At 39.5% G+C, this 22713-nt stretch overlaps 1 protein-coding gene across 1 annotated transcript in view; it reads left to right on the plus strand.

Moving 5' to 3' along the window:
• The first annotated feature begins 3254 nt into the window (after positions 1–3254).
• Positions 3255–22713, plus strand: part of LOC100744610 (hydrocephalus-inducing protein-like) — a 29564-nt gene continuing 10105 nt past the window's right edge. Inside the window, 43 exon segments of the mRNA XM_033320269.1 lie at positions 3255–3443; positions 3603–3841; positions 4819–4938; positions 5000–5083; positions 5175–5356; positions 5438–5676; positions 5743–5940; positions 6211–6373; positions 6440–6636; positions 6880–7089; positions 7795–7950; positions 8013–8079; positions 8668–8924; positions 9000–9139; positions 10250–10379; positions 10464–10681; positions 10863–11395; positions 12140–12310; positions 12493–12664; positions 12887–13339; positions 13451–13644; positions 13765–13994; positions 14520–14673; positions 14746–14864; positions 14933–15013; positions 15095–15212; positions 15273–15368; positions 15450–15904; positions 16363–16463; positions 16889–17015; positions 17100–17231; positions 18052–18294; positions 18442–18665; positions 18739–18859; positions 19061–19197; positions 19270–19527; positions 19602–19902; positions 20004–20264; positions 20373–20697; positions 20788–21198; positions 21317–21561; positions 21771–22070; positions 22248–22533. Coding sequence (XP_033176160.1) covers positions 3255–3443; positions 3603–3841; positions 4819–4938; positions 5000–5083; positions 5175–5356; positions 5438–5676; positions 5743–5940; positions 6211–6373; positions 6440–6636; positions 6880–7089; positions 7795–7950; positions 8013–8079; positions 8668–8924; positions 9000–9139; positions 10250–10379; positions 10464–10681; positions 10863–11395; positions 12140–12310; positions 12493–12664; positions 12887–13339; positions 13451–13644; positions 13765–13994; positions 14520–14673; positions 14746–14864; positions 14933–15013; positions 15095–15212; positions 15273–15368; positions 15450–15904; positions 16363–16463; positions 16889–17015; positions 17100–17231; positions 18052–18294; positions 18442–18665; positions 18739–18859; positions 19061–19197; positions 19270–19527; positions 19602–19902; positions 20004–20264; positions 20373–20697; positions 20788–21198; positions 21317–21561; positions 21771–22070; positions 22248–22533 — 9037 coding nt within the window.

Below are 22713 nucleotides of genomic sequence, written 5' to 3' on the forward strand. Positions count from 1 at the left end.
TGGTATTTAAAGAAGGAGGGCAACCCGAAAGATTAGATAAGTACCGATATTGCCCTATTTCTTTTTTATTATTTTTTTATTTTTTTTTTTTTTTTAGAAGAAAAACTGCGAATAGAACTTCGATGCTCCACAGAGAATTGCCCCGTTCGAATCGACAGAGGCAGCATCAGGATGGAAGATACTTTCTTGGGTCTATCAAGAAGTAAGATTCTCACGATCCACAACAGGAGCAATTATATCGTCAAGTACAAGTGGATGCAGCTCGAGAGCATCGAGGCGGATAACGAGCGAAGAGAACAGTAAGTAAAACGATCATCACGAAGATAATGGCAGAGTGAAAAATAACAACTTTGCCGCAGTTATAAGAAATTGTTCCATCTGGTTTATGAGAGCGAGCTTAATCGTTGCGTGGATCTCGTTCATTATAACGTGTGCACCCCTGATATCCATCAGCTGGTTTATCAACGTATCTACACGGACGAGCTAGAGTCTCTGACGAAAGAAACCTTTCAGTATAATCATATTTGTTTTATGTTTGCACCAGAGGCGAGTTCTTTCGATTCTAAACAACAATTTACGTGCCACTTACGTTTATTCGATAAATGACTACTGGCGAATATCTGTTAGGAAGCTGAAATTTGGCCACAATCGTCCACCGATGTAACAGTTTTCTTTCGTGCGCTGGAAGTTGGCGAGGTGACCAGTACTGCCTATCTAGAAGTGACTGGTCGCGAAGATAGAATACCACTGACGTAAGACAAGTATAATTCTCTAAAATATTGTAAAACCAATAACATTTTAATAATAACATACAGGGTGGTTGGTAACTGGTGGTACAAGCGGAAAGGGGGCGATTCTACGCGAAAAAGGAAGTCGAAAATATAGAATAAAAATTTCTTTTTTTTTTTTTAATTTCTCCATCGAGACAACGAGCTACAGTGAAATCCGTTATGACATACTGCACGCGTACCGAGCGAAAATTCAAAGTCGATTTTCTCGAAAACAAAGCCTCGAACGAAAAATTTTTATTCTATATTTTCGACTTCTTTTTTCGCGTAGAATCATCCCCTTTTCGCTTGTACCACCAGTTACCAACTACCCTATATAATAATAATAATACCGATTCGTTGATATCCACAAGATAAATACTCTTTGTTACATCGGTTGTAAATAAATTAACAGCAGTAACAAGAAATAAAATAAAATAAAGTATCGCGAAATAAGAACAGAAACAGAAATAAAAAAGAATAAAAAAGGCTAGTTTACAGGAGACTGTTCAAATGATTGTAAGAGTTATACACGAAATTCTGTTCTTCTATTGTAGTCTTTATGGAACAGGCAAAGGACCGGTTTTCCGCTTGAACGTTCTCACGATCAGTTTGGAGAACATCTACATGTGTTCGGTGCACAATTACGAGGTATAATCTACCGTAGATCCGTCAGATCCATCAGAGCTCTCTATCTTACCTCTCGGCTCGTATTAATTTCACCTGAAAAAACTCGAATTAAATCAGAAATCGTTGAAACAAACGATGCCATCGTTTCAGATAATAGTGGCGAACAAAGGGCACATACCCGGCACGTTGATTTATAGGGCAAAACCAACCGATTTCGGCGGAACGATCGACGTGACACCTCTCAGTCTTAAGCTACAACCAGACGAGCATAAATCTTTCAATTTAACGTTCTCGTCGAATCGTAAGGGTGATTTCGTGGAGAGGGTCGATTTCGTGGTGAAAGAGAGCCTCGAGGTGCTCAGCTTGCATATCAAGTACGTTGTACGATCGAAGATTAGGGAGAAATCGTTCGGAAGACGATGTTCCTTTTGACGATACGTCGCTTTCTTGTCTTACAGGGGATGCATTATATGTCCTACTTTGCACTTTGACAAGGAGAGCCTCGATTTCGGCACGACAGCCCTCGGTACGCTTGGCGAAATGATTCTATTAAGTAGAGAAAAAGAGGGAAAGGCGAAATATATCGTCGATTCGACGGAAGAATGACATAATTAAGGAAAGTACATTTTTAGGAAATGAAAAGTTTGAAAGAAAATTATTAATTGGTCAACTATTTGACGAAGGAACAATTTTTTTCTTTCACAATTTAGTTAATAGATTTCGGGGGCCCCGATATCGTTCTTGTTAAATAATATAGTTTCATTAGGTAATTATGACATCATTCCCTTAATAAATAACTCAGAATCAACGTTTCCAAATATGTCAAAGATGTGTCACTCTTCTAGCAAACCGTCGATATAGAATATAGAATCTTAGAGATTCAATGAAAAATATTCAATGAGAAATATTCAATGAAAAATTGAAGAACGGCTGATAAGAACAAGCACAGTTAAACGACTATGTTGTTCATAGGATTCAGCACTAGACAAGACGTGCACTTGAACAACCTAGCCCTGATACCTGTAGCTTTCACCATAACCGTGCTGAACGACGGAGATCAGGTTCCATTGCTGCACGAGGACTACGCGAAAGCCCAAACGAAGCCAAGTTTCCCGAGCAAACCGCGAGAATTCCAAGTCGCCCCACAGGAAGGGGTGGTGGCTGCTCATGGTTCGATGAAAATCAAAGTAAACAATCCCTTTACTCGATCGTTTATAATTAACAATTGACAAGTTAGATTGACTGATTTAACGGGGATTATGAAACAGATTCTAACGATTTGCAGGTCATTTACACCGCCAATATCGCGCGTGTCGGTCAGACGACTATTCAGGTCGACATGTGGGACTCTGATTCGGATCCTGTCACCTTGCCAGTGAAATTCTGCGGTAAAGTGGCTTCGTTATCGATCGTGCCGCGAGAAATCACCATTAAATTTTGCTTCACCAATTTTCCTTATTCGCGATCCTTTGCTGTGGAGAATACTTCCGATTTGGATGGCTATTTTTATTTCATACCACAACAGGTATCGTTGGGATGGACAATCATCAACAGCATTCAGCGTAGTTATGTTTATTAGATGCTTTTCCTCTTCGTTCGTTTCTTTCAATTTCGGTTTCTTTAGGTTTCGGATAATTCGGCGGTGATTTGTTCCCTTTGCAACAATCAGGGATACGTCAAGGCTCATCGGTCGAAGACAATGGAAGCTGTTATTATCGCGAAGACTCTAGGACCTCACAAAATCATGCTAAAGTAAAGTACTTGATGTTTTATAATTATCGTTGATACACCTAAGTGTAGCTTGGAATCGAAACTGTTTTACAAACTTGGAAACAGTATAAAAAAAATGTCTATAGTATGTTAGTTATGGGAGAACCATCGTCAGTATCATCCCACTTGGTCATAGCGTGCAACGGGCAAGGGCCCGTGGTTTCTGCAGAGCCAACTTCCTTGGACTTCGGCGAGGTGAAAGTTCTCGAAGAAAAAACGATGGAATTCCAGCTTATCAACGATTCGCCTATTCCTACTCAGTTTATCGCGACATTGGTACTATTCTTCTTGTTATTTTCTTCGATAGTGATTTTGCAGTTAAATTACGTTTTGTCAAAAATTACAGAGAAATCAATTGTCCACATTCTCTCGAGCGATAATGTAATTCTCGACTCGATTTTTTAATTCTTTTTTTTTTGTTTCTAATCATTGAAGAAAAGCGAAGATTCACTGTGGAGCGTCAGTCCAGAGTCTGGTGATCTCGAACCGCATGAATCGATGATCATTACTGTTAAACTATACCTCGTGGACCCTGGGAAATACAAAGATAAAATTATGCTGCGTGTAATTAACAGCAGAACCATCCCTGTAGAGGTCAAAGCAACTGGATATGGTTGCAGTGTCGTTTTCGAGCCACAAATATTCCCAATTTTCGACTGGGGCCTGCTTTTCAGGTTCCAATCATTCATTATCACACTATCAAATTACTCGATCGACCGGAACGTTCTGTCGCCAGACATTTGCTTCTCTGCCTTTATATTTGCAAGCTTATTTCAGGATTTCTACAAACCGCAGATAATCGGAAAGCATATACAGAGAGTAGGGGATCGATAAATTAAGCAAAAAAAAAAAAAAAAGGTCAGAGATTCCTTCGTTTTTGTTCCATTCTGGAGAAAATCACAAGGAAAGAAACGAACACGTTTTCCTTCTTTCATTCACTTATTCGTGTTATCGTCTATTTAATGAAGATAAGGTCGAATCGTAGTTGCAGTGCATCAAATATTATCAAAGCAATGTTCATCTGTAATTAAAGAGGAGGTTATTGTTAGATATAATATTTGTATTGCAGCAAGAGGACGAAACTTTGAACGGTCCAACATACATAAATAAGCGTAAATAAATAAACGTAGGAGCGAAAATCTTTTTGTTTCTTTCCTGCAATTTTTTCCACAGTGGAGCAAGAACAAACAATTCTCCAAAGGACTTACTTTCTTAGTTTATCGGTCTCCTACACGGTGCAGAAGTTTTGGCGTTTAAAATGGCAACACTCTGTATATTTAGACTATCGACAGACGATTTATAGAAAGAAGAAGGTAATATTATCGGAGGAGTTAATTATTATCGATTCGACCGATAAATTCTTGTACGACGAAGCATAATTTTAGTGCTTGCATTTTGTGGAAACGTCTTTGTTGGAGACGATATACAGGGTGGTTGGTAACTGGTGGTACAAGCGGAAAGGGGATGATTCTATATTCTATGATTTTTATTCTATATTTTCGACTTTTTTTTCGCGTAGAATCACCCTCTTTCCGCTTGTACCATCAGTTACTAACCACCCTGTATATTTCTGTTTTTCGAGCAGCGAAAGCGACAGAACTTTCCTATCAGCTTAATGTAATATAAATAATGTATGCTTGCACTTGTTTAGCCATCAGCAAATAGATCGAACAATAACTCTGACGAACAAGGGGACTCATGACTATCAAATGATCTGGATAACCGAACCAGAAGTACGATTTCGACGAGGTCAAATGCAAATGTCGCACACGTAAGGAGAAAATTTGACCGTTCCCATTGTATAAATGCTGTATAAATTTCTTTAAACGCAGCACGAAGTTTCAACTACATCCTTCGATCGTCAATATTCCACCGGGGGAAACGAGACATGTCTATTGCAAGTTGTTCTGGAAAGCGTGAGTAGAATGGCAAAACGGTCACGCAATGATTGAACGGAAATAGAATTTCTCACGATCAAACTGAAATATAACATAACTGTTAACGTAGAAACGAGTGCGTGGTAGAAAAATGGAACGTTTTCGGTCAATTTCACGGTATAGGGAAACGTGAATTGATCGGCACGTCGTCTTTCACGGTTACGTTGACAGAACCACAGATTCTATTTAGTAAAAGGAGGCTAACGTTTCGGGTGGACGTGTGCCCCGAGGAAGACAAATTACAGCAAACAGGTATCTTGCACGTGAAACACGTAAACGCGAAGACGATCTGTTGACGTCTGAATTTTCTGATCGTCGTGATTCTTCGTTTAGACGAATTATTGGTGACCAATCAATCGAAGCTGGACCTTAACGTTCAGCTCTCGGTGAAAGAACCATTTCATTTGATAACCTCTACCGAAGAACACGTGCAAAGTATGCAGATCGTCCTGATCGACGGAGGTACGACGAAAATTCGCGTTTTCTTTTCCTTCGATGGCGATACCGAGGATCGTTACTCGAAAAATTATTCCGGCGTACTTCGACTGGAATATCAGGAGCATCCCAATCAGGTAAATTTTTTGGTGTTCTCGAGGGTTATTTGATATTGTTTCATGGTTTGGAAGAATTGCTTTTAGGATAAAATCATGTGTAAGGGTTACGTGAATTTTCCGAACCTCGACATACAGCCTAGTGATTTTGTAATTAACTGCGAGCTGGGCACAAGCGCCGAGGAAATATTAACGTTAACCAATAACGGACCAGTATCGGTTGTATATAAATTCCTGTGGCTCGCAGATTCCATCGATATACAACGCGATTCGGACGTCGTGCCGGTGAGTTCGAAAATGAAACTACATTTTGATTTGTAGGAAACAACTACTCGACGAAATTTCAATTATCGAATATTTATTTGATAAAATCGTCGAAAGAACCAAAGATGGTCATACATGATATTAATTCTTTCGAATTAATGATAATCTTTAAATCGAGTATGCAATTTAAAAGAAATTAGAATAATATCAAGTATATTTCTGTATTAATTGATAAAAACGAGACATTTTGATTTAGTACTTTGAATCTTCATAATTATTATGCACTTAAAGGAGTGTTCTGGATGTTCATCGCGCAAAGCAAAATTAGAGGCGGATACAGCCGAGATGCAAGAGGTCGAGGTAGCGGACGAGATACACGAAGACATTTACACGAGTGACAAGCAAGACGGAGTCGGAGACGGGCCATTAGACACGATACCGCCACCTACGAATTGTATTTCTTGCTTCAATTAATGTTCTCTCAGATCTTCCTGTAAAAACTAGCGGAATTTTGTTGCAGCGCCCATTTCAGAGAACCAGAGCTCGGAAGTTCCTCTTACGGAGAAAATTTCTGAAATAGACGATTGTTTGGTATCTGCAGAGGAAATAAGAAACTTCCTAATGCCGATTGTTGGATCATATTTTAAGACAGACGAAGATCTGGTTGTGTTAGAGAGCATGCGGACCGATCCTCCGAGGAATGACTATATCAACGAAGTTAATAGAAATAAAATTCTAATGATACTAAATAAAATTATAAGGATTAAAAGTAAAATAATATTAGTAGACAGAGGGAAGAATTTTTAAAGGAACAGATACATTAGATATGGTAGATAGAGCTCTCTTTTCAAATCCAGTAAAGATTTTCTTTCAAAGCAGTTTAAGCCCGATATTTGCTTTTCACGAGGAAATATAACGTTCTGTTTTATGACAACATCCACGTATGAAATATCTTTCCAGGTTCTGAAGATCGTTCCAAACGAGGGCACGGTGCTTCCGTATTCTGTGCAACGAGTACACGTAGGATTTCACGGTTTCGAACGGCTTCGAATAAAAGCCATCATCGTCTGTGAAATTTTCCGTGGACCCACCGAGCGGATTCATCTACTCGCTCGCGCAGACGCTATTCGATACGCGATTGACACGAATGTTATCGATTTTGGTCAACAGGTATTCATACATCTTACTGTCTAATGAAAATATCCACTTAATCGTAGAACGTTATTCGACATTTCTCTTGTACAATTATTTTTGAGATTTATGATATTCGCCGGATCCTTACTTCTATGCTAAGATATTATAAATTACAGGGCGATAATATTAGTACAGAATTTATTGTAGGACGAAATTTTAGCCATGACAATCGTTAAGGGTTGATACTAAAATATTACTCGCGACAAATGAAAGCTTTGTCAGTTGTATAAATTACGAACGTTTGTAATTCATGATCAATATAGATCGTCATACAATTTCACGAAATTGTAAAACATGTTACAGTTGTTTCTGGAATATTCTCGTAGCAGCTTTGTCTTGAGGAATCTCTGTACGATAGCGTTCGATTACGAAATAAAAGTCACGGAGGTGGCTTCCAACGAGGCGATCGATCGATTCGATATATATCCATTGATAATCCAACCGGATGGTGGCTTTGTGGACGCTGAATCGGTCGTGGAGTTTCACGTGGATCATCTGCCAACGATGCTCGGTCCTATCGGTCATCGATTTCAGTTAGAAGTACGACTAAACCCTTTTTAAATCGGTAATACGCTTGACGATTCCATCGAGTTCTTTGTTATTCGAAGATTTGTTAATAAGGGGCTCGTAAAGGCTCTATAAGGAGGCATGCATTTGCATTTTTATTAAAAAAATCCTTAGATCGGTCACTTGATGCCCGTCACGATCGAAGTGATCGCTTATGGTGCTTTTCCACAAGTTTACCTGTGCATTCCTCGAGGAAAAATGCATCAATATCATTCCATCGAGCTAGAATACTCTGCTATCCAATCGTTGACCGAGGATTTCATAGTTAACGTAAGACAAATCGACGATGTTTCCAACGTTTTACATAAACATTGATGGATTGTATGTGACAGAAAATAGGGAACATCGTTGCCAAGAAGATTAACGATTTACTCGAAACGGACATGGAGATGTTAGCCGGTAAGTTTCAATATTGTCAGGATATTTAAGGAACGATAAATTTATTATAAAGCTGAGTAGCCGCGCAGAGTCCTATTGTATTTAGAGTGAATGAATATTTCACCGACTCGTGAACAAGAATGACAGTAGGCAAACATTAAGTATTCTATATGGTTCGTTTCGTATTAACACACTGTACTTTCCTTCGAGCCGAGGAATGGTGTATTATTCCGTACGACGAGACGTTTCCACGAACGATGGACATCGACATGGCGATAGAAAGGTGGTTGGCAAGGAAGTTCGTCGATGCAAATTCATACATTTTAATGCAGCATGCTACGACTCGCAGGAACGAGCCAATTCCTCAACTTTTTTCATCCGAGCACGTTATTGGTATGTCTTGCTCCTCGTAACCTTTCCTTTTATTGCCTCGAACGTAATTGTGCGTTTATATTATTCGCTCTGCATTATGCAGCCTGCGAACGATTGCAAATTCTGCCGTTTCTTCTTCGCAAATTTATTCAAATTCACAGGCAATTATCAAATATCATTGTCGTGAATAATAACAGATTATTATCATTAAACTGAATAACTTTATTCTCTTTCAAGATATGAAACACGTGATCATCGAACGTACTGTTCATTATTCGGCCAATGTAATTAATTACGGCCCATGGAACGTGGAAATGAGAATGAAAATGGAGAACAAGAAAGACCACCCAGAAAGATCTGGCATCATAGTACACTTCAGAAAGCATTCCAAGCTGTTGGTCGGCGATTCTGCTATTCTTCAAGTGACCTGGCACCCTACACGAGAAAGATTTTCAGAGAAAAGCACAGAAGTGAAACATATGATTTACATAGAGGTAATCTTTGTCCAGACGAAAACGAAGAGAATTCACGAGCTTGGCAGATGAAATTCTATTTACGATTCCATGCAGGTATTATATGGATGCACGATTCCTGTCACTATAAAGGGAATAGTAACTTATCCGTACGTCACCGTCAATACTAAGTTTCTGGACTTCCAGGACGTTGTTGTTGGAGAATGTTTGGTTCTCCACATTTTGATCAAGAATGAGTAATAAATTATTCTTTTATCGCAACTTAGACAATAATAGAGTCAATGCGTAGAACGGGACGAGCTATTTAATTCTGTCTTTGTCCGGCCCAGATCGGACTATTCTACTTGGATCGACTAGTAGTACGATTCGCGCACGAAAATATCGAAAATGAATGGAGTTCGGCCGAGTGACCCATATAAATTCCTGCGCGAGTACTAGAAGCAACAAAAAACTGCTGACTCAGTAGTGTGTAGCACATGAGAACGTGGGCAGCTTTTTCCTGGCCGCGTCGTCGGCGAAAAGCCCTTGTTCCTTCGTGTTCGCGAGAACCATTGGCGTAAAGACTGACTGCAATCGGTTTTCTTCTGTTTCGCATCGGCGTAACCATCAACTTTTTCTTATTCTGCTTTTATCTTTCTTGCTTCTTTACTTTTCGTCGACAGTTGTTTCCGACGATTATTTCTCTCTTACACGCTTGTTATCGTAAAAGTTTCATTTGTCTCTTGTCGTATAAATTCTATCGGACAAATATGAGAAAATTATTTAACAAAACGGTGATCGAAACGCGAGGATCATCCTACCATATTTAAACAGAGAATAATACTTTACGAATTTCATTTTGTCAGAATGCTACCCGCAAAATTTCTTGCCGCTGTATATTCCACTAGAAATGATCGTGCTGCTTTGCGAACTGAACTTCTTGCCTATCCGCTTTTAACCGCAAACACGCGGTCCTCTTATACGAAATTTTTCACCCTTCCATTCTCTGAAAAAGCTCGTTCTCACAACGACGGTTGTTGCAACGCGTAACGAGTCAGGCGTTTCTTTGAGAATCGCGAACCACCATTGCGTGCGAGTCATTTTTCTCCAAATTCGTTCAAATAGAATCTTAATTAAAGTCGACCTATTCGCTATCTTCCACTTTCATCTGGCGCACACGGAAACAAAGTAATATGAAATGGATGGAAGAAAATGCAAACATACTCGTACGCAATGGTCGTCTTGAATATTCTGTTTTGGTCCGATATTTTTAACGTCAATTTAATCTTCCTGTCCGTCCTTTGATATCCTTGTATACTCGACTTTCGTCAAACTCATTTTATCTTTCACCTAAAATCATTTCCCAGCGGATTAGTCGATTGCGAGTGGGAGGCGAGGCTATCGGACGTTCATCGTAAGAAGCAACACGAGGATTATCCATTTTACGTGGAGTACGATACAAATTACTGCCCACCTGGTCATTTCGAAATTGTCCGGGTATATTTCAAACCTCGGAAAACGGTAAGAGCTCTCTGTTAAGCTCTCTGTTAAGAAATTCTTTCGAAGGGTTAATCGTTTCAGTGCTATATAGAGACGAGGTTAAAGATTATCGTAAAAATGAGCCCTGAAACGCAGATAGTCGCTATAACTGGTCGTGGAATCGAAAAAAGATTGAACATAATCGAACCGACTATTCAATTTCTGCCCACTATTCCGTATACGAATATTCAAGAAGTAGTTTTCACGATCGAGAATACTTGCAATTATCCTGTGGAGTTCTTCTGGCATCATTTGGACGAGTAAAGATACGCTTATGAGTTGCTCAGAAGTTACACCGGTTAATTCTATATACTAGAAATAATCCAAGCAATGAAATCAAAAACGTATAAAAATTGTGTTGAGACAGACAATTGAGATGAGAGTTGATCAGTTTGATATCTGAGTGACTCATACCTACCTTTTAATAAACGACGTTGCTAGATATCGCTTTCTCGATAAACGACGTTGGTCCAGTGTTTTCCAGATGGAGGATCATATAACGAAAGCTCTGTTGTATTACTACAAAGTGAAGGAAATACTGCTGCCACCCAGAAAGCCTGGTGAATCGATACCCTGGCAATTAACGAAATTTTACAGAGACATAATCAACGAGATGGCCCAGGCGTTAATTATGGAGAAGTTAAACGAAGAAGAACTATTCGAGGAAGAAGTTCAGCTTGAGAGAAGGAGTCACGAAGGAGACACGGGGAAGAAGAGAGAGAGGATGACCAGGTCGAGCGTATTGAAGAGGAAAACGAGAAAACGCGGAAGATCTATTCAGCAATCTACGGCGAGGAAAAGCAGCGTTCGTGAATCTAGTCGTCGCGGGAGAAGAAACGAAGTTGTCAGTGACTTGTCTAGCACGGATTCGGGTAGAAAAGACTATCCGGACTTTTCAATTTTGAACGAAACTCTACTGGAGTCCATTCCTCTACCCACGAGCGATCCCGAAGAAATCCAACACATGCTTTTCTGTAAGTCCTTTCTTTCTCTGTCATTTCTTTTCGTAACGATATGTCGGAATTGACATAAACTGACCATTGTTCGAAATTTTGCGATCAAAATATATGCCGTCAGAAATACGAAAATATTAGGTCATCCCATAAGTTCGTGCCGTTTTTCGAGCGGTTATATATGTTATTTTTTTTAAACACCCATGAATCGTTGTCTTAGGTATTTTCAGAACATTTGACATCTCTTGAACTGTTACACTTCGTGATTTTTCAACAAGATTCCGAATTTTATCTTCGTCTGTCTGAGGAGGACGTCCGGAGCGTTCCTCGTCTTCTAAACAGAAATTCCCAGCTCTAAAACGTTGGAACCACTTCCTACAGGTGCGAGATGAAAGCGCATTTTCTCCGTAAACAGCACATATGTTTTTCGTGGCAATTGTTACAGAACTTCCTTTCCGAAATTCATATAACACGAGATGTCGAAAATGGATACGCATTTCACTCATGATTTTTTACTGTTAGAAGTCACTGTGTTCACTATATTATGATCTTATACCCACGAAAATCTGCTCTAGCCTGTTCTCGATCAGCTAAGCTCAAGTGCATTGATCCCTTATCGCCGTATGTTTATAAATCGACACATGAAATGTATACACAAAAGTCGGCACGAACTTATGGCATGACGTAATATTTGAATACCTTCGAATGGCAATGTACAGTGTTTGCCACTTAAACTCTAACAACAATAAGTTTTCATATTGCCAGGTTACATAGACAGCCTTTATAAGAGTTCAGATTTCCAAAGTAGAATGAAAGACCCGGTGAAGGAACTTTTCGAGAATATCCAGCGAAAATCCGACGTGTCGAACAATCTTCCGGATCCCTCGAAGCCTGAGAAAAGAGTCTGCGTTATTTTCCATGGAGCTCCTTTCACCGGTACTCCATTGTAACACGTACATCTTCGCTATTCACGAATCCCACACCAACTCCAGTTTCCACGATCTACTTTGTTGCAAAGCTTAATCCATACCACTAACGATGATATAATCTCTTCGGACACGTAATTAGTCATTGTTCGATATCTTCTTAATCGATGGTACGTAATTTATATTGTTCAGAGTATCAAGAGGTTGCATGCCGGAGCGCCAGAGTCTTAGAAATTCCAGTTCTTAGCATCGATAAGGCGATCACGGAAGTTACTGCGCTTTCCGGAAGTCCGTGCTCGATTCAACTTCGACAGATCATCGACGATGCTTATGAGACTTACTCGGAGGCTTTTGTGAAACAAAAGTAAGATCCACGATACTTGAAAGTACTTATTAATGAATAATAAATTATAAGTAACAAATATGCAAAATAAGATACTATTACTTATTCGGAAGATGTGACAAAAGTCTTTCTTTGCGTTTGCTTTCTTTGGTTAATTATAAATAAAGGAATTTGCATAATCGCTTTTCCCTTTGTTCGAAGTTTTCATTTTTGTTAATGAGTTAATATTTCATTGTTTATCAGACAGCGTTTGATCAGCCAAGACGCTGGTGAAAGCAACGAGGTCGGATCAGAATCAACTAGAAGAACAGGAACTTCGAGTAAAAGGAGAAGTTCGCCGAAGGAGAAATCGTCCAGGACAGGAGGATCGCCTAAAACCCCGAAGAAATTGAAAACGTCGAAATCTGCCAAAATACGAAGTTCAGACGCGCAGAGAGAAACGATCCTTCGACTTCATGCAGATCCTGATCCGCTGGTAGAGCTGGATAAAATTCCAACCAACGAGAAACTGGAAATGTTGGATGCTTTGAGTAGATACGAATATAAGATACAAGCTATTTTGTTACTGCAGAAAATAGTTGATCACCGTGATATCAATGACTCGCCCAGAGACAGAGGTGATAGAAGTCTAAGGAAAAAGAAGGATTCGTTTCTTGGGATTACTTCCGAATTAATAGCTGAAGCTCTTGAAGAAAGGTTTCTCTGTTACTTGAATCTCCTTTTTTTTCTATGGATCTTTCTATGGATTAAAAATCGATCGATCTGTAACCAGTTGCCTCAATTTATAACGAAACGAATGGTTTATAGATTATCCATGGAGGATTTCAAGCGAGGTTTCGTTGTACAGAGCTTGGAGTGCAATTTCCTGCGAAATAACACGCTCGAAGCTTTGCTTTCCTTGTTACGAATCGTCGGCAATATCGAGTATCTTCTATTCGTTACTTTTCTTAATTCGATGGCTTGCTACGACACAAGGGTTGAGCAACTTCAAAAGGAAATAGGTAAAATTAAAAGGCAAAGTAGGCAATTTATAAGAAGATAAAAAATGAAAGAAAACGCGAGATAGCTTCGAAATAAAAAGTTGTTCGATCCTTCACTATGAGAAATTGCACGTGAAATAGAATTGCCAACGGCACAGGAAACCGAGCTTTTCATCTTTGCAGCGATGAAAGCGACCGATCCCAATCAGAAGATCCAGGACATCGACGAGATGTCGTCGTCCGAATACGATCAACTTCCCGACGAGGATAAGAAGATGTATCTGGACGCGATTCTACCTCTTAAAAGGGCGGAAGCATCGCGTAGGCGAGCTCGATTCATCGAAAGAATGATGGAACGTACAAAGAAAAAGGTTTGATCGTTTGATCTGTAGAATCCGATCTGTGTTGGCAACCCATTAAGGATTAACATAGCATTAATGCAATATTTCATTCGTAACTTTTTCTTAAACGATTTACATCGTAGAATCCTTTTCTTCGATATCGTAGTTATTAAAAAGAAATTCCAAGGATTTCCTTAACATCTTCCTATTATTCTTCCATCGTACAATTTTAAAGACATTTACGTACGCGTATTAAATTTCTTGTATATCTTTAGTTTGTATTTCTTACAAAATACATTTTCACTGTCTATTGGCGGCAGATGTATTTAAAGGGTGAATGTATTAATTTATGAGAATTTATCGAATGAAAAATTTTCGAACGAACGCGATCTTTCAAACAGTTTCAGAGCGAATGGAAGTTTAGCATCAGCTGCGGTTAAATCCGAAAGCCGCGGAAGCTCTTTCCATTAATTAGAAAGTTTCGAAGGTTCTCTGCGAGATTGCAAGGTTTGAATTCGATTGTAAATTTACATGAAAATTATGACTGTTTCGCAGGAGGATCGTAGCTACGTTTCAAGCTTGAAGACAACCAAGAAGAAGCGGAACGCAAAGTCGACGAGACACGCGACAGCAGCCAGTAACTCGAGGCCAGCTTCCAGTAAACGAGGGACAAGCAAAGCAACGAGAAGTAGAGACAGCTCGAAACGAAGTGGGTCTACTAAAGTAAAGAACTAAGAACAACGGTCGTAATTTATATGACCACGTGTTTCTTATTCTGCAGGGAAAGAATCTGTATCGAGCGAGGTGAAAGAAATTACAGCCACTATGGATCGATATTACAAGGATCTCTCGTCGATCGAGACTGTGATTCGTAATTGGGATCCCATAAAAAAGACGATAGTAATTTTATTTTCGTCCTTGCTAATTCCTCTTGAGTACCGATGACGACATTATTATTTCGTCTGTAGGAAACAGCTTCTACGACGAAGTCTAAAGCATCAAGAAGCGCTAGATCCAAAGATGTATCTCCTTTAGATACAGTTCAAGAGGTGACGTATAAAAGAAACGATACTATACCTTGTACAAACGATATAATTCGTAGAAAATTATACAAGAAATGTAAAAATTAGGTGCCTGCAAACAATTTTCACATATGGTACGTAAGATCCAGCGATCCTTGGCAAGACACAATGTACGATCTAGTTGTGGCTCAAATGAACGAGAACCTATTGGCAAAATCTGCTCTCCGTAAGTTGAATAATAACAATCTGTCTTCTTAAATATACAATATGCACGTATCTTTTGTAGCCGTCGAGATTATACCAGTACCAGATCTTCGACCCAAGCTTTATTCCGTCCTCAGGTGGAAAGCCGTAGAAAAACGAGCTAAAAGAATTCTCGGCGGTACGCTCTTGAATCTCACTGTAATTCCTATACCGATATTTCCAATAATAAAGATTCGCGAATAAATGAATTATTATTCAGACGTCTATCGATTGGTTTCCTTGACATCGATGCCGGAAATCTTCTCCGTGAACGAGTCAAACGCAGTGAGCGAGGTAAGCGTGCAAGAGAATTACAGTATCGCTAAAAGAAATCGTAGAAGACGTGGACGTAAAGCGAGCAAAACGGAGGAACAAAAATCATTGAGCAGAGCGGAAAATCGTTCTGTGAACGCATCGACGATTGGAAGCAAGGACACGAACAACGCGTCATTTCTGGAAACGATTCGGGAAGAGTCCTTGAAGCCACGATGGATTTTACTGCCGAGCGAAAGCCAGAGGTTCAAGATCCGCTTCCAACCGGAAGAGTCGGGTCACTATGAGGAGACGTATGCGTTGACTCTGTTGGATGGAAATTACGTCACCTACGAAGTGAATGTTACCGGTGTAGCCGATATACCGAGGCTGGATATGAATCCTAAAACGATTTTTGCGAAGGTACTAATTACTAATTCTCTATCTCTATATGCTCGAACTAGCTGCAGGAATTCATGCAGATAATTTTATCTTCCGATTTTTGGAAACATATTTAACAACTTTCCGGAAGGATGATTACTTTTTCGTTTTACTATTTGTTCTACTTTATTGTTTTGTTTTACTAAGTAATATTTGAATAGCTTCCTGGAACAGGAACCCATGGATACATAGTAGGTAGCAAAAGTTCATTGGGTTGGAAGTTTTAGCTTTTTAATATTAACTATGTTTCAACTACATGGTAGAAATGTCTTTCAAAGAAATTTGTTCTTTTCATACTTAGAGAAGAAATAAAAATTTTTTCAGAAAGTTCCTCGATTAATATTTCATTAAAGAGCCAAATAAGGGAAAGATAATATCATTTTGAATCGTTAGAAACAATTCAGGTATATCTGGTTAATCCCTTCGTAAACGTATTGTAGACTGCAGATGCTAAATTGAACGAGGCAGAGAGTTCTACGTACTTCTACGACAAAGAGTTGTACGATTTTGGATCTCAGCTGGTTCTCCGCAAAGACAGAAGGTATTTCTTCGCTTTAAACATTTTAATGCATTAATTACACAATTATACAAAGTGTCGGAGTTGCTCCGACAATTCCTATAACTTTTAGAAGAATCTATAACTATCTTCGCAATTATGTTCTCAGTGTAATTAGAAAGAAATATCAGAGGAAAAAGAGTATTTCTAATAGTACTAATAGAAATACTCTTAGAATTACTCTTAATACTAACTAGAATATTTCTAAGAGTACTACGTCTGTAGGACCATAGTCCTTTCGTTAGTGCAATGATGCGCGTGCACTCGACTGGTAGAATGAGAAATGCAACGAAACCGATTGCCTCTGTTAAAGAAACGAAACGATTTCCTCTATTATCAAGGGAATCGAGCGCGTTCCTTCCATTTTCAGTTGGCGAATTCGCAAGTTACATCGACTTATCTGTTTGCAGGCCGCATCGTCGAGAGGCTCGGCTGAAGTTTTGCAACATTTCCGAGGTGGAGGTGGAGGTTCGCGTCTCACTGACGGAAAACGATTCCCAGTGCTTCTTCGTTCAGCCCCAGCAGCTCCTTATCGCTGTACGTTATCGGCTAACGACACGCTGTTTAATTATTCCGTAGTAGTAGTCCGCGTCTCGCAAAATCGAACGATTCACTCGCTAACGAGAAACGAAATCTACGCAGCGAGGTAACTGCGCGACTCTGATCTTGTCGGCCATCGCTACCAGACTAGGAATTATCACGGGAAAGTTGTTCTTGTGCGTGACAAACAATCCGAAAGTCGAAGTGATCGAGGTAACTGTAGAAATAGACTTTTGAAGGATACTGGTATTTTTAATGAACTAATTGAAGAGCTTTTGTGAAAAGAAAACTTAAATACTAGGTGTACAGATGAATAGTCCAAATTTTTAAGGAAAGTTAACGTTTAGCTAAAAAACGATACAGCAAGTTGTTCAATCGAAGTGTTCGTCGTTGATTTCTCTATTTTTAAGCCAATCTATGGGGCAAGTGGTGACTTCCATCATGGCAAAATGCTGCGTCTTTAGACAAGCTCCAATCGTCAAGTCATTTTTGTATCTAATCCACTAATTGGAAGTGCGTGTCGGATAAGACGCGTCACATCGATTGGAACAGATGATAATTGGAAGGAGTAATGTCCAGTTGCTGCAAGATGTACTAACCAAGACACGTTGATGTCTTTTGTCGTAGAAGCAGTTTGTGGCCAAGCGTTGTCACACAGCAATTTCCCTCGCAAATTTCCTCCTTTGTCAGTGGCTTGACGATTGGATCTTGTTTAATAGATTTTGAAGTTATAGAAAGCAGTTTTGAACTTCACTGAATAATCTGGATTATTCGTTCGTATACTTAATATACATATCGGTCAGAGATATTTTGACATTTATTTTTTAGAAGATGTATTTTAATTAGAAAATTACAATAAATTGAACTGCAATTAATTTTTCTTTAAAAGCATATTATCTATGTGTGATGGAACGCGATGACGCCATTCAATTTATTTTCTAGAATCATTGTCGGTAGTAAAATTGGCTCTTCCATTATTTTACATCTCGTGATCCGAAATCTTTTAATCGTTATAATTTCGCAACAAATTCAGTTGCAAAGCAAAGGTACCGTGTTGGACATCGAACTGGATGAGAAAGAGTTGTCCTTCGGTCGCATACTGCTCTATCGAATAGAATATCGAACACTGACTATCAGAAATAAAACTCCGGTTCCGTTCTTTTGGTATTTGGAAGCCGAAGAGCCTGCTGATCCACAGATAACGTTCACGCCTTTTCATGGAGTGATAGAGACTCGCAGCGAGCAAAAGATTGAGTTTTGTTATCACGCTACCACGGTAACATGTGTTTCTTTGATTTCGATCAATTGAAAGTTAGTTAAATATCGTGTCGAGTAACTTAGAGAACATTTTTTAAACGTAGAATAAACTTTCTAAATATTATCTAACAAGAAAGAAAGAATTTCTTAGAGAATTTTTGTACAGGTCGGTGTGGTCCGCAAGAAGGCGATAATCTTCAAGGCATTTCTAGACGAGGACGACAACGATCCCATTTTCTACGATGTCGTATTAATATCTGGAGAAACTTACGACGTCGCAGTGGACATCAACTACGCGAATCCTATCGATTTGAAATACATAAGGGTGAACTTCGCCGCGAAGACGACTTTCTCCATGAGAAATCGCGGTGACTACGAGGTGAAATACGCGTAAGGACAGCTCCACGTTCTTCTCTTTCTCATATTATTACGAACAAGACGAGGAAGATGATGACTTTTGTAGAATTACCGTGGAAGACAAAGAGAAATTGGCGAAATTAAACTTACCTGATAATTTCAAGAAGAAGCTGGAAATCGAACCAACCACTGGAACTGTTTCACCAAATCAGGAGAAAACTGTAGAAGTTTGTATTTTTAAATATAATTTAACGAGTCACTGGCCACGTGTGTCCTGTAAATTTTCTGCACCTTTAAGTTTTTCAGAAAAGTATAATATAAACATTCGCAATTTAATGATCGGTATTTAATTTGTTGAGAGATCAAGTTATTTCTCTCAATGGACTCGATCGGTTTGGCTTCTGTATGTCTCATTTCTACTGTCATAGATGATATTCAAACCGAAGACCGAGCTGACGCTTAAGGAAGCCCCGATATTAAAATGTCATTTGGTTGACACTCATAAAGAAACTACTATAATCGCCGAGATTCCTCTCAACGTTTCTCTTGTTGCATATTACACTAGGTATGTTCTTCGATATCTTGAAAACTCTTGGATATTGAGGATTCCATGGAATTCCCCTTTGAATTACGACAGGTTTCGTATCAATCCATATCCTGTGGTAAACTTTGGAGCGTTGGCCATGTGCACCGAGAAAACCATGTACCTCAATATCGAGAACATCGGAAAATTTCCGTTACACTATTCTATTCGACTATTGCACAAACATCCTTCTGTCATGTACATGACCAAACCGTTGCCGAAAGAATTTCCTAAGAAGACGAGCCTGGCGGAGAGAAGAACCACGTCGAAGAAAGGGAAGAAATCTGCCAGAAGCGTCAAGACCGAGACCAAGTACTATATTTTGACAAATGAAATGCGGCAAAATAATGAAATACAGGAGGACTTAATTAACTTTGAACGTATAGAATCCATTCGGAGCCAGAGAGGTTGACAATAGGGCCAATTACGATAATGAAAACAGAGGGCACCGTAGACGTTGATCAAGCGGACAGCATCGCCATCAGCTGTTACCCAGAATTCGTGGGTTCCCAAGAGGAACAGATTATTATTATGGTGGACAATAGCATTCCCGAGGACAGAGAAGGGAAAATAGTCACGTTATCCATGAACTCGTTCATGCCCACTATCGATTTCCAGGACCTCGACTCGACGTTTCAAGAAAATCGCGTGGTTGATAGAATTCAAGACTTCGACTGTCCCAAAGATGTTCTTATCGTCTCTTGGTCCTTTAAAACGATGCACGCTTTGCAAATGCGAATGTGCAATCTTGTATTTTGTTTCTTTACATTTATTCTTTCTTTTTTCAGATCGGGGCGCACACTGTGTTTGCTCGTCAAGAGAAATCACTCTACTTCCGGTATATCAACGTACTGAGCACTCACGTAACTTGTTTCAAATTGTATAATCGTGGCGTAGTTGCTGCGAACGTAGAAATTCGCTTGATGGAAGAATCTTTGATGCCAAACACAGCAAAACCTAACACGTTTATCGTAGAACCGACGAACGACCAGATTCCTCCAATGAGTCACAAAGTGTTCACAGTGTCTTTTACCCCGCACATCATAGAGGTGAATTCGTGGTGATTGAAATTATTACATTAGAGAGAGAGAGAGAAAGAGAGAGAGAGAGAGAGAGATTAAATGAAATTTCTCGAAATTCTCTGGGGTTGTTTGCAGACGTTTCAAGAAACGTTTCGAGCAGCCGTGGTTTTGCCTTCGCATCTCGAAGCAGACCAGCTATTCATCAAACTGATAGGAGAATCTTGCGTGCCGGAAGTGGCGATTACAGAGCCAGTGCATGGAGCACGAGAAAGACCTACTTTGAACTTTCCTCGTACATTGATCGACGAGAGCAGTTACAGATATCTCGCTTTGGAAAACATCGGATTCATTAAGGCGAAAGTCATCGTGAAGATCGACGAGGATTTGAATAACGTGTTCCTCTTTTCCGCTTGCTCGGATACGCACCATTTACTGCAAATTTGGGAGGATTACTGCGATGGTTAGCCATTTAACCAGTGTCCTAAATTTACTTGAAAAATGAGATTATTCGTATAAATTGTTAGAACAATGACGCGCGGATATAATTGAGAAAGAAGTAGAGGTAAAATATTTGCACGAGTTGGAATTGACGCGACCATCTTCATCCTAGCGTTAACCCCATCTCAGCGTTATAAAGAAAAATTGAAGATGTTACCAAACATTTGTAATTTTGTCGTTACAGAGCCACGCGATCGATGCATCGTAGTTCGTCTGGCACCCGGAAATGTAGCTCGCTTCAAAGTAATCTTCGCTCCGACTGAAATCGGGAAACATCATGGAAAAATTCGTTTGCACGTGATCGATAATCCGTACGAGAATATGTCGACTAATTTGGAAGGCGAGTGTTACGTGGAGCCGATCGTTCTGGACGGCTTACAATTCGAGGAGAATAAACGTAAAGTCGTGACCGAAAATCACAAGGTCCGGAGAGTTTTGTCCAAGCAGAATTCATTGGTTTCAGGTGAAAGGCAATTTGAACGACTGTACAAAGTTGAAATTTGAACGATTCATTTGTCATCAATTTCATTCAAATTTCGCTGTTTCATTAACCACGACGTGAACGGAAGTGTGTTTTACAGCTTCGAGCATCTCGATGCACTCTGCGTCTCTGACCTACATTCTCGACTACGGACTTTGTTTCGTTAGCAAAATGTACAAAAAGACATTCAAGATTGCCAATAAATCTACAGATCGATGGTTTCGTTTCCAATGGAGTGCACATCCGCACGTTGTGTTCGAGCCATCTATTGGACATATCAAGTATCTCACGTGCAAAGAAATCGTTGCTACTTTCCTGGCACCTGAACCTGCGAATTACGAGAACGTACGTTTCCCAAATGTAACCTGTTGTCACTGAATCGTGAACGAAATAATTTCCAATATTCCACCGTCTTATAGTATCGTTTCCTTGAAAATACGATATTACATCTGATCTATCATTTTTCTGCCACTTCAACTTGTGTATTTCACGTTCACAAACGTTAGTAAATTGTTTTAAATAACGTGCTCTTTACCTTTCATTTTTCCTTTTAGATTCGTATCGAGTGTTTGATATGCGAAATTCTGGTAGAATATTCGCAACACCAGTTAGTAGGTTGGGACGATAGACAGACGGAGGTGCGTTGGGAGCGGATACATCATGATCTGATGGATCGATTAAGCGACGTAAACTTGTTACTGAAGAAAATCGTGGAACCAACCATCGAGGCAAAGCACGAAATTTTGGCTGGGACGAACAGATCGATCGATCTCCTATTAAACGCCATTGTTGCATTTTCGGAATGTTTGTGCACTGTTCAAGAAATTTGTTTCAACGATACGCTGATGTTTCAGGTCGATTTTCTACCTTGCAATCAGATAATTAAAAACTAAGAAGAAGAGATTTTTTTAATTAGAAACTCTAACAAGATAAATAGTTCGCGTATTCGTTGCACATCCTGGAACAAAATTACGTTTGATACCAATAAAAATTTCAATCGCGTTGGAAACAATTGCGAAATTTCATTGCAGACCAGGGAGTACAAATTCTTCCTATCGAATCCAGGGATCGTAGATACGGTGTTCGCCTGGAAGATAAACATGGACGAACAGTATCCGAAGAGGTACATAGGAGACAGTTCGAACGTGACTTCCAGACCGAGAACCGCGGAGGAAACCCGCTCCCAGCATTCGAGATCATCTAGGGGAATCTTCTCCGCAACAAGTGAACTCAGTCGCAGAAATTTCGGCCAGGATGAATCGAGCGCTGGGGTTAACACGAATATTTTGTCACGACGATGCATGTCATTCGTTTCCGGTAATGGTATATCATTGCTCGTAAAAAAGACTGTGGACTTTTATGCATTTTGAAGATTGAAAGATACTAAAATACACAGAATTCACGTAAAACGTAAAAATACAAAAAATATACGAAAAATCCAAACCCAATTCCAGGTTTCGTTATTTGTGTATTTTCATAAATATGAATTTGTATAAA

This window comes from Bombus impatiens, unplaced genomic scaffold (genome assembly GCF_000188095.3).
Source record: "Bombus impatiens unplaced genomic scaffold, BIMP_2.2 scf_0264, whole genome shotgun sequence".
Taxonomy (NCBI): domain Eukaryota; kingdom Metazoa; phylum Arthropoda; class Insecta; order Hymenoptera; family Apidae; genus Bombus; species Bombus impatiens.